A 15,465-nucleotide genomic window follows, 5' to 3' on the forward strand; every position below is an offset into this window, starting at 1 on the left:
AGGTTTACAAGAGTTTTGTAAACGCTGTTTGGCTCAGTGAGTTAGTGAAGTGTTTAGGAAAAATCCTACTTTCTGCATACGTGTTTTCCACGTAAAAATACGTGTATTATTTACTTTCTGCATTTATTATTCCGCAACTGTAGGGTAAGGAACTTGTAGAAGAACCAGGTCCTTATATAATCTGTGCACGTAAAAATTGGACATCACACAAATCACTCCCTCTTGTGTGGCATTGAAGTATAAAACATCAATTAAGAATCTAAATGTTGAACCCATTAAAAGTATATTCTGGATCCGCCTCTGATTTTAGACATGCTGCATTGTGCGTATTGTATTGGATCTTGATGAGGGTCCTAGAAATTAATATTACGACATTGTAACATTTCGCAAGAAGTAATGGAAGTATGGAACTAATATTCAACTAAATTATACTTTGAAAGAATGCATTTTTTTTGGGTATAATCATCTAGTATTCGATAATTTTATTGGCTTTATTAATTCATATTCGCACCGCATGAAATCCGATCCAGTAAAGAAGAAGTGCTCCTTACATGATTTTTTATATTTCTAGAGCTTAAATTTGAAACTTTTAATTAAGGATAAAAAGATCTCATCCATGCCATGTGAGTAATCCCTTACAAGTAATCCTAATTTTATGTAGAACTAATTAAGTCTCACGATTTTGAGTTTGACTAACGTCTATGAGCAAATAGCATAAGGAGAATAGAAAGGATAAGGGGACCTTAAATGAGGGGTACATATGAGATTGAGTAGAGAGTAAGTATAGAAGACTAGCTATAAGAAGATTACTTGTTGGTTGAAACAACAGTGTGAGATTTTTCCCCCACACAACCTTTTATGTTTCCTTATTACTTATCCCAATATACCATTTCATATGCTGAAGTGCACGTCTGGGAAATCTCACCAGTAAAAGATTCAGAATGTTTTAAAGTATTCAGTTGGAGGAAACTTGTGTAGAGCAAAAATAGCTAGCTGTAGGCTTTGCAGTCTTTTATCAGAACCTTGAAATTAGTATAATAAGGAATAACCATGGGAAAGAGTAAGGAGCAGCAGCACAAGCAAACTTTAGAGAATATAAATAGATAGGTATCTATTTATAAGACCCTATTATCCTCACCTAGATGTTTCAAATTTAAACATTAGGTATGAAAATAATTCTAGCGCTTCCTTATTTAATAGGTCTTACGGGGCATATGTAGTTGGATCTAATGCGACAAAAGAAATTTATATATAACTGGCACTAGATGTTAAACTAGCTAATTATGTGACTGGATTTACTAGTACGTACTACATAATTTTAGTTAATTAATGGAGTATTGGCTATGACAATGTAACTAAGAATACCAAAAAATTAAATTATTTTCTTTACTCTTATGGACGAGAACTACTCCCTCTATTCATTTTTAGTTGTCCACTTTTGATTTTGCACTCTCTTTAAGAAAAAAATGAAGCATGTATTTTATAATTTTACCCATAATAATGATAGCGTTTTCAAAAGTCTTGAAAAATGATTTGGGGAATGAGTAGTTAATGATAAGAGTAAAACATGAAATAAAGATTTTTTTTCTCTTAATTTATATAGTAGACATATTTTTAATATAGTAAATAAGTAAAATTGAGTAATAATTAAATTACATCGAAATAGTCAATAGTTTGATGTTCTCTATAAATGAACCTCAAATGTTTGAGATCCTATGGGAAACTGAAGTCTCGCTTTTACCCACGCGAGAACTAAGCTTGGACCAAATCTGAGTTATTGACAAGATCAATTCTCTAACTTATAAAATGCATAAATCCAAGAACGTCAAAATTTTCGAAGCAGTTAGTTTTTGAAGATTAAAAAGTCTTCACTCTAGAACTCCCAGATCTCTTATTTGTTTTGTTCTAGACTTAATTTGCTACGTAATATTTATGAATAACATGAAGTACATGTTACTGATGCCGTCTAGTAGCCTGTTTGGCTGAGCCGAAAAAATTAACTTATTTTGAAGTCTATTTTCTATCTTTTCGAGATGCAAAGTTGTTAATAATTTTTTATAATCAATTTTCTCTAATAATTCCTTTTCAATTGATAATATAGCCAAAACATTTAATCTATCTTGAGACATTATTAATGTCATGTAAGATTTTATCAATTATAATTTTGAAAAACTTCTTTTCTTTGAGACAATTGTTATAAAAAAACTCACTTTTGTATGAAAAGTACTAAATATTATTTTCTTAAATACCTATAAACCTATTATTTCTAAATAATGGGGCCCCCAAAATTCAGGGGCCCGACTCCTGAGGCAACGTTAGAACCGGCCCTGCCCACGATATTATAGTTGATTTTTTGCAGAATACAATGTTCAAATGTCCCATCTTTAATAAAAGTTTCTAAACAATATTTGCTTCCAAATAGTATTCTCTGCTAATTGTTATACACCACATCCAAACCTTGAAATTCATAGAAAAATGCTTTAATATGTTGTATATGGTTTCTTGAATGTAGCAACTTGCGATAGATGAGATAGGTGCAAGACAAAAGAAAATGAAAAACAAAGCTCTTCACAAATAGATAACTGATCACATAGTTTGGTCGTGTCAATTTTGCTTTTTATATTAATGTTTCCATAAATAAAAAGGTATTTGCTGGTATATTCAGATTTGCGAATTGAGGTGATAAATACTGTCTAACTAAAAAGTTTTTCAAATTATACTTCTCTAGTTAATTACTTTTCCAAATCGAGATCCGCTGATTAGAGAATATATACACATGAATATGATGTTATTATACATAGAGAGAAGAAATAAAACGAGAGGCAAAGAGAAGCATATTTTCTAGAAGTTTTACAATATTTTAAGTTGTCCATTAAAAAATTCAATTGTCTTTAAAAATGAAGCAAAATTTTGGTTCAAGTGTAAAAAGTTGGTCAAAAAATTAAAGGGATCATCAATAATTAAAAAGCCATAGCGCTTTCACTTTGTCTCAATGTACACTTTTCAAGATTGAAAATTTTGAATCTTTGTGAACCCGAAAATAGGTTATTGTCACAAGACTATCAGTGGGGCAATGCAGCATGTGACAAATGTTATTGTATTAGAATAAGTAAAGAAGTCCTACAAAATGCACATGAAGATAACCAAATTAGACACATCAATCAATTTTCATAGACTCGTAAAAGTAGCAAACAAGTTGCATGGGATTCCCTTAGTAGAACCAACTTGATTATGTGTAGGTATCTTGGATTTTTTGTTTCTCTTAGACCCTACTTGTTTATGCAATGCAAATAGGGGCGAAGCTAGGGGACGCGAGATGTCTCTATTTATGAAAAATTACACTGTATATATAAGATTAACTTTTTACGTATATATATTAAATATTGAATTTTCTTGATTTTTGTTTATTTTTCTATTATTATTATTTTTAATTTCCTTAGTAAAAATCTTGCTTCCGGTGTATGCAGATGCCATAAGATGCACCTATAGAAGTTGGAATTTGGACTGTTGGACCCCTCCATCTTTAATTTGCCTTTTCTGGCTTTAACTTTGTACAGTTGGTGCCGACATGCCCATGGATTGGATATTCTACTTTGAATGAAAGCTTCAATTCAGTTACCTGAATTTGGCTCGTCCTCTTTCAAAAACTGGATTATTAGAATAAAATAAAATAATCACTTAAGTAAATTTATTGGTCTAAAATCGTTCTGCTTCATTTATTTTTCTTTTTCGCCTTTTGATATATGAGGAAGAAATTTGTGTACAATCACCCTTTGACTTCATATACCACTCGTTCGACTTCCTCTTTAACAAGTGTTTGGTTGATGACAGACACGAACAGAACAGTGTCACATATAACAAAAAGAGAATACTGTGACAGAAGTGCTCACTCCACACTCAAAAGGCATCACAATATTCATCATAAACTAAGTACAATGAGGGAAAGTTATACTATTATTTTCACTAAGGTTAAATGAGGGCTAATTATTACCCAAAATGTCCTAAATTATTAGCAAGCTTCCAAATTTAAGATGGATGAAGTAGTTAGTAGTTACAAGTTCGTTGCTGCTTGAACTTTTCCTTGCTTTTGTAAATTAAAGCATACATAGATTATCAATTACGGAACATAGAATTCTGCGGTGATTCATGATTTCAGTGTGCAGTTTTAGGTAAAAATGTGACCCCCGCCCTCCAAACAAAATAAATAATAATAACTACAATTGCCGACCTAATCCAAAACTAAGTATCAGGTAATTGGTTGCTTGATAACTACTTGCATATTTTCCTCTTGAGGTTATAATAGTATAGGTACCTATGTTGATTGTATTAGAAGATGATTGGGATTTGTTCTAGTTATTCCCTATATTTTATCAATATTTTATGTCTTGCTTTCTATATTACGCTTTCCGATTTCAATTCTTGTTCTTCCAATTTGGTTGTCATCAACACCCCATTGTAGTTCAAGTCTCATGTTTAAATCAGGGGTAAATCAAATTTGTTTGGTGCTTATGCAAGCAAAAAGTTTAGAAGACGAAATACATAACAGTTTCAAAAATTACCGCGAAGCACTTGCTAGCTTTTTATCGACATTGTTATGTTATGACTTATGAGAGTTTTGAGAATCATTATTCTCTTAGTCATAGTCAGTTCCCAGACACTTTGTCCATATTGTTAGATTTAGGAAATTCTGAAATTTTAATATTCTGTAATGTATCGTTTGGCCAGATTAAAAAAATTCTTTACTAAAGCTTTTAAGTCAGTGTGTGTGGTCTGATACTGCTCAATTTTCCTGGAGGGGTGAGCTGAAACCCTGGTATATGGGGCAAAGTGGTCTCTAATGCTAAATTTTCCCTTTTGTACTGACGAAGTTCATTTTATTCACATTCTGACAACTTGGAGAATCACTGGAAACATGGTCTTGGCAAAGATGCCAGTATGTCAACTGAAAAAACATATGCAATCGAAGAATGTGACAAGTGAGCACAATCATATATATTTGTATTACTAAAGAAACACTTGACAATATCAATGAAGACCGAAAAGAACTAACTGGTTCAACAGAAAAGCATTGTGTTCGAGAACGAATGGTGCCCATCACATTGCGTTTTACTTGAGACCACATGTGCATCTCTACACTACGACGATATACGAGCCACAAGCGTGAACGCACCTTTCAATCTCTGCATCAAACAGCCAGTTCAACAATGCATTTCACTCCTTGATAACTGCTCAACACACGATAATCAATCAACCTGAACTTGCTGCTAGAACACCACGGTATGACAAGAAGCAGCTCCTGAAACATTTTATTTACAGACTACTTCAGTAAGTGAAATCATGACCTGGGCTATCAGAATGCATATCCATGGACGCATCAGCAGAGTTACTGCTATTGGACTCCCTATTTTGCTGCTGGACGTTCGTTTCGTTGTTTCGTGCTCCATTTAAAGGCTGAACATTGTTTAAAAGGAAACCTCCTTGAGCAATTTGATAGTTCTGCAGGCTTCGTCGAACAGGGCTTGAAAGAGCATTTGAGAAAACATAATTCTTCGATTGCAGATCATGATCTGATCGTACACCATGTCCTGGAGCTGCTACACCAATTGAGCCTGAAGAGACTGGAAAGCCTGAATTTGCAAAATGCATTGGTTGAGAGTGCTGGTTCTGCGGTGGTCTAGGCGAAATTGAATGGTCCTCTCCACTATAGTCCAGTTCCGACTGACAAGATCAGTAAATGCAGTTTTAGACACATAAAACATAGATCAAATGCAAAAAATTAATTAGAGGGTGGTGTAGGATTATTATGACCAATCATTTACTGAAGAAAGCAACCATAAAAGGACATAAAAAGGCGAACTAAGGAGTAAGGATAAAACATTTTGCAACCTCCACATAATTTTCAATTCTGTATCAGCATAGTATGAAAATAGCTTCTGCACAAAATACAGGAAACCTATCATCTTCACAGGTTGACCCCTTCAATGGTCAATTTCTCAGCCAAGGCATTTCTAACCATGGCAAAAGCATAGTTCACCACTGTCTTACTTCTATACAATCCGATAACAAACAGACCGACAAGGTGAAATTCAATTAGGGTATTATTTTCCCATTATAACAAGGACCCAGAGGTGCATGATCTTACGAATTGCTTGCAAAAAGATTTTAATAATATTATATAAGGACCATCATCTTTTCAGTATCTGATTAGAGTTTGTTCCACATTCAAACAAGATATGCACATATAATCCTCACAATATAGCTAGGCAAATGGAGAGAACTAGATGGAAGTATCTCAAAGAGAACTAGGAGCACGGAACGCCATCACAATATAGCTGAAAAGACGCTTATGTCTCTTGAAAACCAAATGATCACAATGAACATGTTATAGAAGAAATGAAATCATAAGCTAAAGCTGACACTTCCAGATCTATAATCCAGCAAATCACCTTTTTGACAACCATAATCTAGCAAACACCTTATCTCAAAAAAGCATTTCTTTGAAGTTAATTGGTTCAATAGACTGTAACATGAGCATCACATGCAGAGGCACAGAGCACATTCAAGCCCATTCAAAATTTTACAAAAGTTCTTGATAACACAAGTATATAAATCAAAACAGAAGAAAATCAGATTTAATCATAAGTAGCTTCTTATTGCTGTCTCAAATCTTCTCCAGGCCCAAATTTCCATGCCATATCAAATTCTACATGACCAGAAATCAGTAGGCTGATCTACTACAAACATATCGGTAGCACACCTATATTTCATTCCTTGAGAAATTTCATGATAGCAAGGATGGTGCCATCCAGCAAGGACGGTATCATCCATTAACGTAAAATAATACAATTTTTTTGCTCCCAGGGCTTTGGTCCAGTGGTAAAAGCGCAGCACATGATGTGCGGGTCAGACGCAAGTCACAGATCACAGATTCGAACCTAGTATTTAAGTGGACAAGGGTAGAGGACGGGCCCGCTATTGACCAAGGTTAGAACTGTGCGTCACTGGCCCTTGGAGAGTTCTTGATTATCGAAAAAAGAGATACAAATTTTTCACATAACCACAACGAACATGAAATATTCTTCAGAGTCATCTCCTAGTCATTAACCAATTAGGATGACTTAGCTTTACGCAAACTTTATGAGAAAGTTCAGATAACAAAATAAACTGCAAACATGCTGAGCTGATCAAACAGCAGGTCGAGAGCCGCTGAAACCATCTGAAGTCCTATATCTCCATTCTCATGTTTTTCTCCGACCTGGGATAATTTATGCACCCTCAAACCTTATTCATATAAGTGAGGTTGCTTGCGTTTCTAGTTTATTTTTTGGTGGGTTTTTTTTTTGGGGGGGGATGTCAGCAGGTTAGGCAGCTCTAAGGTTTTTTATATCGGCGAAGGGCCAAATATACCCCTGTACTTTCGAAAATGGTCTAAAAATACCCCTTGTTATACTATTGGGCTATATACACCCTTCCCGTCATACTTTGGAACAAATATACCCTTACTTTGGATGGAGTGTCACGTGTCAGCACCAGATGAAAATGACCCATTTCTTTTTTTTACCCGATCCGTTTTAAAAAACCCACCACCCGATCCTTTTTAAAATTCAGTTTTTTAAAAAGCATATATTTTGTAAAAACTGAAATTTTTTTTTGTAAAAGCTGAAAAAAAAAAAGGAATTTGCAAAATATATATTTTTAAGTCTTTTCAGTTTTTTTAAAGTATGTTTTTTGTAAAAACTAAAAAAAAAAAATGCTTTAAAAACTGAAAAATATATATTTTGTAAAAACTGAAAAAAAAAAGGAATTTTCAAAATATATATTTTTAAGTCTTTTCAGTTTTTTTAAAGTATTCTTTTTGTAAAAACTGAAAAAAAAATATTTTTTAAAAAAACTGGAAAAAAAAAGACTCTTCTAAAGCAGTGGACTACATATGCATTAGTTTTAAAAAAATAAAAATATTTTGCAAAATCTTTTTTTTTTCAGTTTTTACAAAAAAATAAATACTTTAAAAAACTGAAAAATATATATTTTGAAAATTCCTTTTTTTCCAGTTTTTACAGAATATATATTTTTCAGTTTTTAAAACATTTTTTAAAAAAATATTTTTTTTTCAATTTTTACAAAAACATACTTTTAAAAAGCTGAAAAGACTTAAAAATATATATTTTGCAATTTTTTTTTTTTTTCAGTTTTTACAAAATATATGCTTTAAAAAAATTGAATTTTAAAAAGGGTCGGGTGGTGGGTTTTTTAAAACGAATCGGGTAAAAAAAAGAAATGGGTCGTTTTCATCTGGTGCTAACACGTGGCACTTCATCCAAAATAAGGGTATATTTGTTCCAAAGTATGACGGGAAGGGTATATATAGCCCAATAGTATAACGAGGGGTATTTTTAGACCATTTTCGAAAGTACAGGGGTATATTTGGCCCTTTGCCGTTTTATATTCGGTGGAAGGGGGGGTAAATTTATAAAGCCTTAAGGGTTTTGCACTAGGCTGCTGCCAAAATGGCAGACTTAGCACCTAATCTACAGAGAAATACAACACTACACCAAACAAGCAAAGTAAATAAAACCATCTTGAGTTTCCATGCATACCCTTACTACCATTGACTCCGCATTGGTTCCACTTTCCTCTATCAAATCATCTCACTCCTTTCCTCCTACTCAGAATGTTCTCTTCTTTTTTCTCTTTTTTGGACGGGGAGGGGGGACTCTGGTCTAACGGCAAGAGCGTAGTTCATGATATGTGGGTTAGCCGCACGTCGCGGTTTCGAACCAATCCACACGTCATCGGTTCGAACCTTGTTGTAGACAAAAACTTGGTATTTAAGTAGTAGAAAGGCGGGCACATTATCCACCGAATTACGAATCGTGAGCCACATTCCTCGGTAGAACTCCAGAATACAAGAGGTATTCTCAATAATGCACAATAGTACAAACATAGTGTTGATTATTGTTTCGTGGGTTCTCATAACGGGTAATTTTGAATAAGATTTGAGAAGAACTACAGTAGAAGAGCTCAATTAGGACGCTAATCATGTTATATGCTCTACTAGCTGGTAGGTAACAGAATTGTGCATGAAAGGGTAAGTCGGAAGCTTTCCAAATGAATCTATTGTTACTTTTAGTGAAGAAAGATAGATCACCTAGATAAGGTGGGAGCATAAAACTGATGCATTTCAAGCATACAAACTCTCAAAAGGAGAATAGCTCAGCGGCAGCACCAGAGTGAGCAATAGTGAATTAAAGGTGTTTTGCTGATAGTGGGCAGTGAGTCACCAGATTGGCAGATTCTATGAACTGAGCGGTTTGTCAGCCAAATGAACGTTCAGGTCAGTTTGTATCTCTTTTTTTGATAAGGAGGGTCAGTTTGTATCTCTTTCCATTTCATAAAGATTTTTTTTCTCTTTTCTTATTCTAATCACTGGTTTTAGTTATGAATACCCCAAGAAAGATCAGTTTCCGGGTCTCCCCACTTTCAATGGAAAAGGAATGAATTTCCACTATAGGACCCTGAGCACAAAAAGATATTGTTGGACTAGAACATCTCAAACATCTAGATTTCATGATCATACTGCTCCCTTAACATTGAACAAAGTTCTCACGAACTATTTCCTGAGCAGATAAAGATCTCCACAGATAGACATGAAAGGCAAATCAAAGAAATCAACTAAAAGGCAGGCACAAAACTGAGAAGGTAGAAAAAGAACCTGCAGGTAGTTCATTATGTCAGCAGTTGTCACTCTGGATCCTCCATCTTGTTGTCTCAAGATCGATTGATACAGTTTCTCCTATAAAGATGTATCAGGTCAAAATCAAATGTCATGATTCATTCGAAACCAAATCCCCATAACACAAGATCATTCACTTTAAAACACAACAAACCAAAATGTCAAACATAAAAAAGCATCAGGAAACCTTAATAAGCACAAGGCATAATCAAAGCCTAGAAACGAGAAGTACTTGCACGTTCCTAGCTAGATTAAAGGCATAACTACATAGTTCAGTTTGGAAATAATTATCAGTTATCACCAAGTCCAATCTACAACAAAAATAGAACTGAGTGATTAAGACTTTGAATCCTAACTTTCTTTATGCATATATTTGAGAACAGAAAACCAGAAAATATTGTGAACAAAGGGAAACCAAAGTACCACTTTTACAGATGAGCAAGAAACAAAATGATGAATTACTTTTCTCTGACCTATTCTTTACTGACCAAGTGCATCATTATAGGAGACAAAAGTCTTGTCTAAATCAATGTATATAATTTCTTCCAGAGCTGCTATTCAATTTTGTTTATTTGTTCTCCTAGTAGGCCAACTAGGGTCGAAAATGCTATTCGACCTGTACAGATTTTCAAACAGAATTTGTGATGACTATATTTCTTTGGCTACAATCAAGTTCAATCTCTTAACTGAACTAAAGCTCAGTCCAGAGGGTGGGTTAGCAAGAGATCCGCTTTCAGGGAGCTACAAAGCATCTTTTAACATTCGAAGTTTTTGCCCCTTTCTTCTTTCTTCTTTCTTCTTCTATCACTCTTTACTCAGTACATTATTTCTTTCCACACTACCCTCTCGAGGGACCTAAAGCTTCCTTAAGAATTTAGGGTCGTTTGGTTGGAGGTACTAAGAAAATCAGCTCAGCATAAGATTCAGCATAAAATAATACAGTGGTCAATTTGAAGGATTAGAAAAAATAATCCTCGCATAACTTATGCAACGTTTGGCTGACCGTACAAGTTAAAAAAAAAGATACCCGCATAACTTAATGCAACGGTTGGTTGGAGGGATTAAATAATTCGCACTATATTATGTGGAAACTTATGCAATAATTTATGTGGGATAATGTGGAATATGAAAACGTGTAATAAACATAGATTAACAATTTTGAAGACAAAAATGCCTTTAAAGTAGGCAATACTTACATAATAATTTATACAGTATTATCCACCGCATAACAATCCTTACAATATTAGTCACCGTATAACAATCCAACAACAACAACCCAGTATAATCCCACTAGTGGGGTCTGGGGAGGGTAGTGTGTACGCAGACCTTACCCTACCCTGGGGTAGAGAGGCTGTTTCCGATAGACCCTCGGCTCCCTCCCTCCAAGAACTCCCCACCTTGCTCTTGGGGTGACTCGAACTTACAACCTCTTGGTTGAAAGTGGAGGGTGCTCACCACTAGAGCAATCCACTCTTGTCCCTTTGTTATTATTCACCGGATAAACAATCCATAAATCATAAGCCCAAACATAACTAGAATGTGAACCAAATGACCCCTCAAGGATTTTCCAAATTTTTTTCTTTTATCGCCTATCACCCATTACTTGGTGCCTTCAACAAACCATTCTTTATCCGTCTTTAACCGTTTCCGTATTACCTTCTATTCTTTGTCCTTGGAAGATCTTAACGATAACTCCTTTCGCCCTATCTTCCCGGGGATACCAGCTAAGTGCATCCTTTTTTGAGAACGGAAAGGGATAGAATGGTACAACTAAGTCATCCTTTTTTGAGTAAGAGCTTTTTAAAGTAAGACCAGCTAAGTGCCTCCTATGCATGTGAAACCTAACATACTCCTCCAACTTCTCTAAGCCTTAACCTCTTTCGGCACAAAGCATGCCTCTTCATCTATATCAACCAACCACGGCTCCTTTCCTTCTAATGCGGTTTTTTTCTCAATTGCCTATCCAAAAGCTATTGATGACAATGTTTATATTCTCCTTATTTGCATCAAAACCCTCTAATTCATGCTACCGATAAGGACTGCCTTGCATCAAAACCCTCTAATTCATGCTACCGATAAGGACTGCCGTATAACCTTAGCATTTAGGGTTTGCCCAACTTCACTCTTCTAATATCCTATCAAGGCCTTTCGCAATCCATTCTTCGTTTTCCTCTTACCTTTACCCTCTGCCTTTGCTTCTTAGATACTTCTATTTGGTTCTTTTTTTTCCCTTTTGTTTTTATAAGGACTTCCATTTGGTTCATCTCTAGCCATTTCTTTCAAGAGAACTTTCCAACTTAGCGCCTAATGATTCATGCTTTCCACTTCCATATCCTCCTCCGTATTCTCTAAAGACTCTAAAGCCTCTGCTTGTTTACGCACAAAATATACCTCCTTCATATATATCAATCACACAATGCTTTCTTTCCTTCTACTTTCCGCCTATCCAACTACTTGCTACTCTTTGCCTATCCAACCCACTATTGCCTTCTACATTCTTTCTCTCTGGTTGGTTCATCTTTTCAACTTCCTATCAATCTATTATTTTGAATAGATTATTTTCATTGTTTGCGTCAACCAATCAATGACTCTTACAGGCAAAGTCAATTACATACAACCTTCAGCGTTTAGGGCTTTTCTAACACTCCTCTTCCATCTCCTATCACCTATTACGCAGTGTCTTCAACAAGAAGTTATCCTCACACGTAGGAGTAGTCACCTTTCTTCTTTTCCATATTACCTATAATTTCTGCCTTTGCTTCCTATTATTGTCCAAAAAATAATAACTATCTAAATGCGACCAAAGGTCATTAGTTATCATCGAGAAACGCGGCTATTAGTGCAAGATTTTTACATGATAGTTGTTTAGTTGAGATTATCCAGTTAACCATTCTGATACAACAACTGCAAACAGCAATCAAGCTCCCACTAAGAAGAGTGGAGGCACCGAAAACAACTACGCAAAGAACTTGGCCCCATCATTCATACCATTCGTAAGCTCTCCACATATTAGGAAGCATTCAAAACAAAACATTTAGAGCTGAACCATCCCAGATACAAACCAGTTCACTTCTTTTAAACACCAGAATGAAGAGAAACCGAGTCCCTATTAGGATATTATTCACTTGTTAATGGTATATCAAAACAACGTTATTGTACTTAACTGAAATGAACATTTCTCGACAACTGAGGTGCCCTGGGGCTCTGGTTCAGCGTTAAGCATACAACGCAGGATATGTGGATAGGGTTTGGTATTGAGTTTTACCGCATCAAAAAAAAAAAAAATTAAAACGTATAAATTCTCTACATGAAAATCACAAGCCTCAAAAATACACAAAAACAACAAATCCTTAATATCAGCATTTACCAAACAAGTCTTTGTTACTTGTTCTTTTACTCAATTAATCAACCGTAAATGTAAATGGCTATAAAAATAAAATAAAAATATTTAACAATAAATAATTACCAAGCCGTGGCGTTCACCCGCCTGAAAGGAAAGCTTCTGTTGGTTCATAGCCTGAGTATAAAGCTGTGAAAGCGAATTCGCTCCGCTACAAAACGTCGAATACATGCTTCGATCCACCTCATCCAGCTTCGATGCCAATGACTTCCGCTTCTTCCCCATCTTAACAACGACACCGTTTTCCACGTGACTCTGCGTCTTCTCTCTCTTCGCTCTCTCTCTCTCTCTCTATAACTTATTAGTCATTCGGTCCTTTCGTTACCTTGTGAGAATCGATGAATCTCCGGCGATCGGACGGCGACTATGAGCGGTGGATGGAGGAGGCGTGGTGGGGTTGAAAGTGCTTTGAAAACTGTAATTGGAAGCTAATGTATAGCTTTCTTATAACAGCTGCTACCTCATGTTTGTTTGTTCCATTTGTGAAAGGGAGAGGGTGCATGGTAAGTTATATTGTGCTGGCACGTACCTTTTCAATATCCACGTGGGAATGGGGGTTATATTTTCGTGCCAATTGGGCTGTCGGTGAGATAGACTTTTAATATCACACTTTTAGGGTGGTGTTAACTCCGTTTGGGCAGAACTTAGGTCAAAGTTAAAAGTGTTTCTCGTGCGACAACCAACGAATATTTGTTAAATTAAAAACAAATTTTACTTCCATATACATCATATTTATTATAAATTAAATTTATTTTAAAATATTATTTTTTATAGTTATTTTTTATATTTTATAGTAAAATAGGTATTTATGATATAAACTACTATTGAGATATGAAATACGTTATTTATATTTTCCTTCGCTCTTTCTTTCAATTAATACACGATTCTCTCTCATAATTTTTCTTCTTTCTCTCTCTTCGAGCAAAATAGACCGAATCATAGATACGCAAAAGAGAAACAAATCATGAAAAAAGGCCTAAAAATCTCAAAATCATAAACATGAAAGTAAACCTATAATTAAAAAAGGAAGCGGAGATACATTGGGCGACGGAAAGATTGAAAAAAAAGAGGGATTCTTAGCATCGTAAGTAAGAGAGAAAAGAGGAAGAAGCAGTCGAATTGGAAGCGTTGTAAATTGTAATGGAAGAGGTAGTGAAGCGATACAAGGAGTCTTGGCCGGAAAATACCATCTCCGACGAACTTTCTTCTCTTCTTTGATTTTTAGTCACATACAATGATACAAATACATTGTTATTCTGTACAAATTCACTCAAACACATTGTATTTTTGTATAAATACATTTTTTTGCATGTGTTTATGTATTTCGAAGGTCTGTATTTTGTTAATACAGCTGAATACATGATATAAACATTAAAATACACTGAATACAAAACATTAAAATAGAATAGAATATTAACGGTGAATACATTTAATTTTAAAATACAGTAAAATACACTGAATACAAATAGAAATACAGTAAATACAATCGATAAAATATACTGAATATAATAGTAATAACATGTATTAGGAATAACTAAAAATATTGTTAATACAAATACATTTGAATACACTGAATATAAAATAGTGAATTCAGTAAATACATACATTTAATCTAATGAATGCAACAGTAAAAAAAATATTAAAATACTCTAAATACAAAAGTTAAATACAACTGAAAAATCATTCTAATTAATTGGGTTGATAATGAGGCATGTTAGAATTAATTTTGTTGAGTTACATTAGGAGTGTATCATGCTAATTATTTCCGTTATTAGACAACTGGACAGATCTATTTTTAAGGTGATTGTCATTACTGTATTCATGAATACATGGCACGAATACACATGTGCGTACAACTAGACTGCCCTGATTTTTAGGCGTTTTTTGCTACTGTATTCATGAATACAACAGCGCGAATACAGCAAATACACTACCGTAATAATTGAATAGTAGCTATAGGAAGTAATTATGTATATGATAGCTATAGGTAGTTAATAGCCACTAAAAATAGTGATTTCTGAAAATTTCTCAATTAAAATGTTGCCTATGCCTATGGGGTAAGGGGAAAAAGATTGAAGGGCAAAATATAAAACAAGTCGGTCAATCAAAACTAATTGCAACGACTAAAAATATACGTTCATCATAATTCAAAGGCATCTTCACCCGAATATAAGCCCAAGAATCAAAGATACATAATTTTTCTTAGTAAGGGAATAATTTGGTTGATTATGAGAATAAGTATAAATGAAAACATTTAAAGGGTTTTATTAAGCGCAGAATTCAAAGAATAATTTATCAGAGAAAGAAAAAGCAGCAAAAATGATGTGTTTCA

The 15,465-nt window shown here is 34.5% G+C and overlaps 1 protein-coding gene across 1 annotated transcript; it reads right to left on the minus strand.

Annotated features, from left to right (window-relative positions):
- Nucleotides 1–4,977: 4,977 nt before the first annotated feature.
- Nucleotides 4,978–13,618, minus strand: LOC104121198 (uncharacterized). The gene is made up of 3 exons (XM_009633132.4): nucleotides 13,200–13,618; nucleotides 9,713–9,793; nucleotides 4,978–5,718 (listed from the first exon to the last, which is right to left on the minus strand). Exons 1-3 carry the CDS (start codon nucleotides 13,356–13,358, stop codon nucleotides 5,323–5,325), a joined length of 636 nt encoding a protein of 211 aa, XP_009631427.1. The 5' UTR covers nucleotides 13,359–13,618; the 3' UTR covers nucleotides 4,978–5,322.
- Nucleotides 13,619–15,465: the final 1,847 nt, after the last annotated feature.

Source organism: Nicotiana tomentosiformis, chromosome 4 (assembly GCF_000390325.3).
Source record: "Nicotiana tomentosiformis chromosome 4, ASM39032v3, whole genome shotgun sequence".
Taxonomy (NCBI): Eukaryota; Viridiplantae; Streptophyta; class Magnoliopsida; order Solanales; family Solanaceae; genus Nicotiana; species Nicotiana tomentosiformis.

What these genes read in the sequence shown, in the direction of transcription:
- LOC104121198 (XM_009633132.4), bottom strand. Translation starts at nt 13,358, where the DNA reads ATGGGGAAGAAGCGGAAGTCATTGGCATCGAAGCTGGATGAGGTGGAT. An exon ending in CGGGTGAACGCCACGGCTTG is followed by an intron (nt 9,794 to 13,199) that starts GTAATTATTTAT and finishes ACATCTTTATAG; the next exon opens with GAGAAACTGTATCAATCGAT. An exon ending in ACATAATGAACTACCTGCAG is followed by an intron (nt 5,719 to 9,712) that starts GTTCTTTTTCTA and finishes TGATCTTGTCAG; the next exon opens with TCGGAACTGGACTATAGTGG.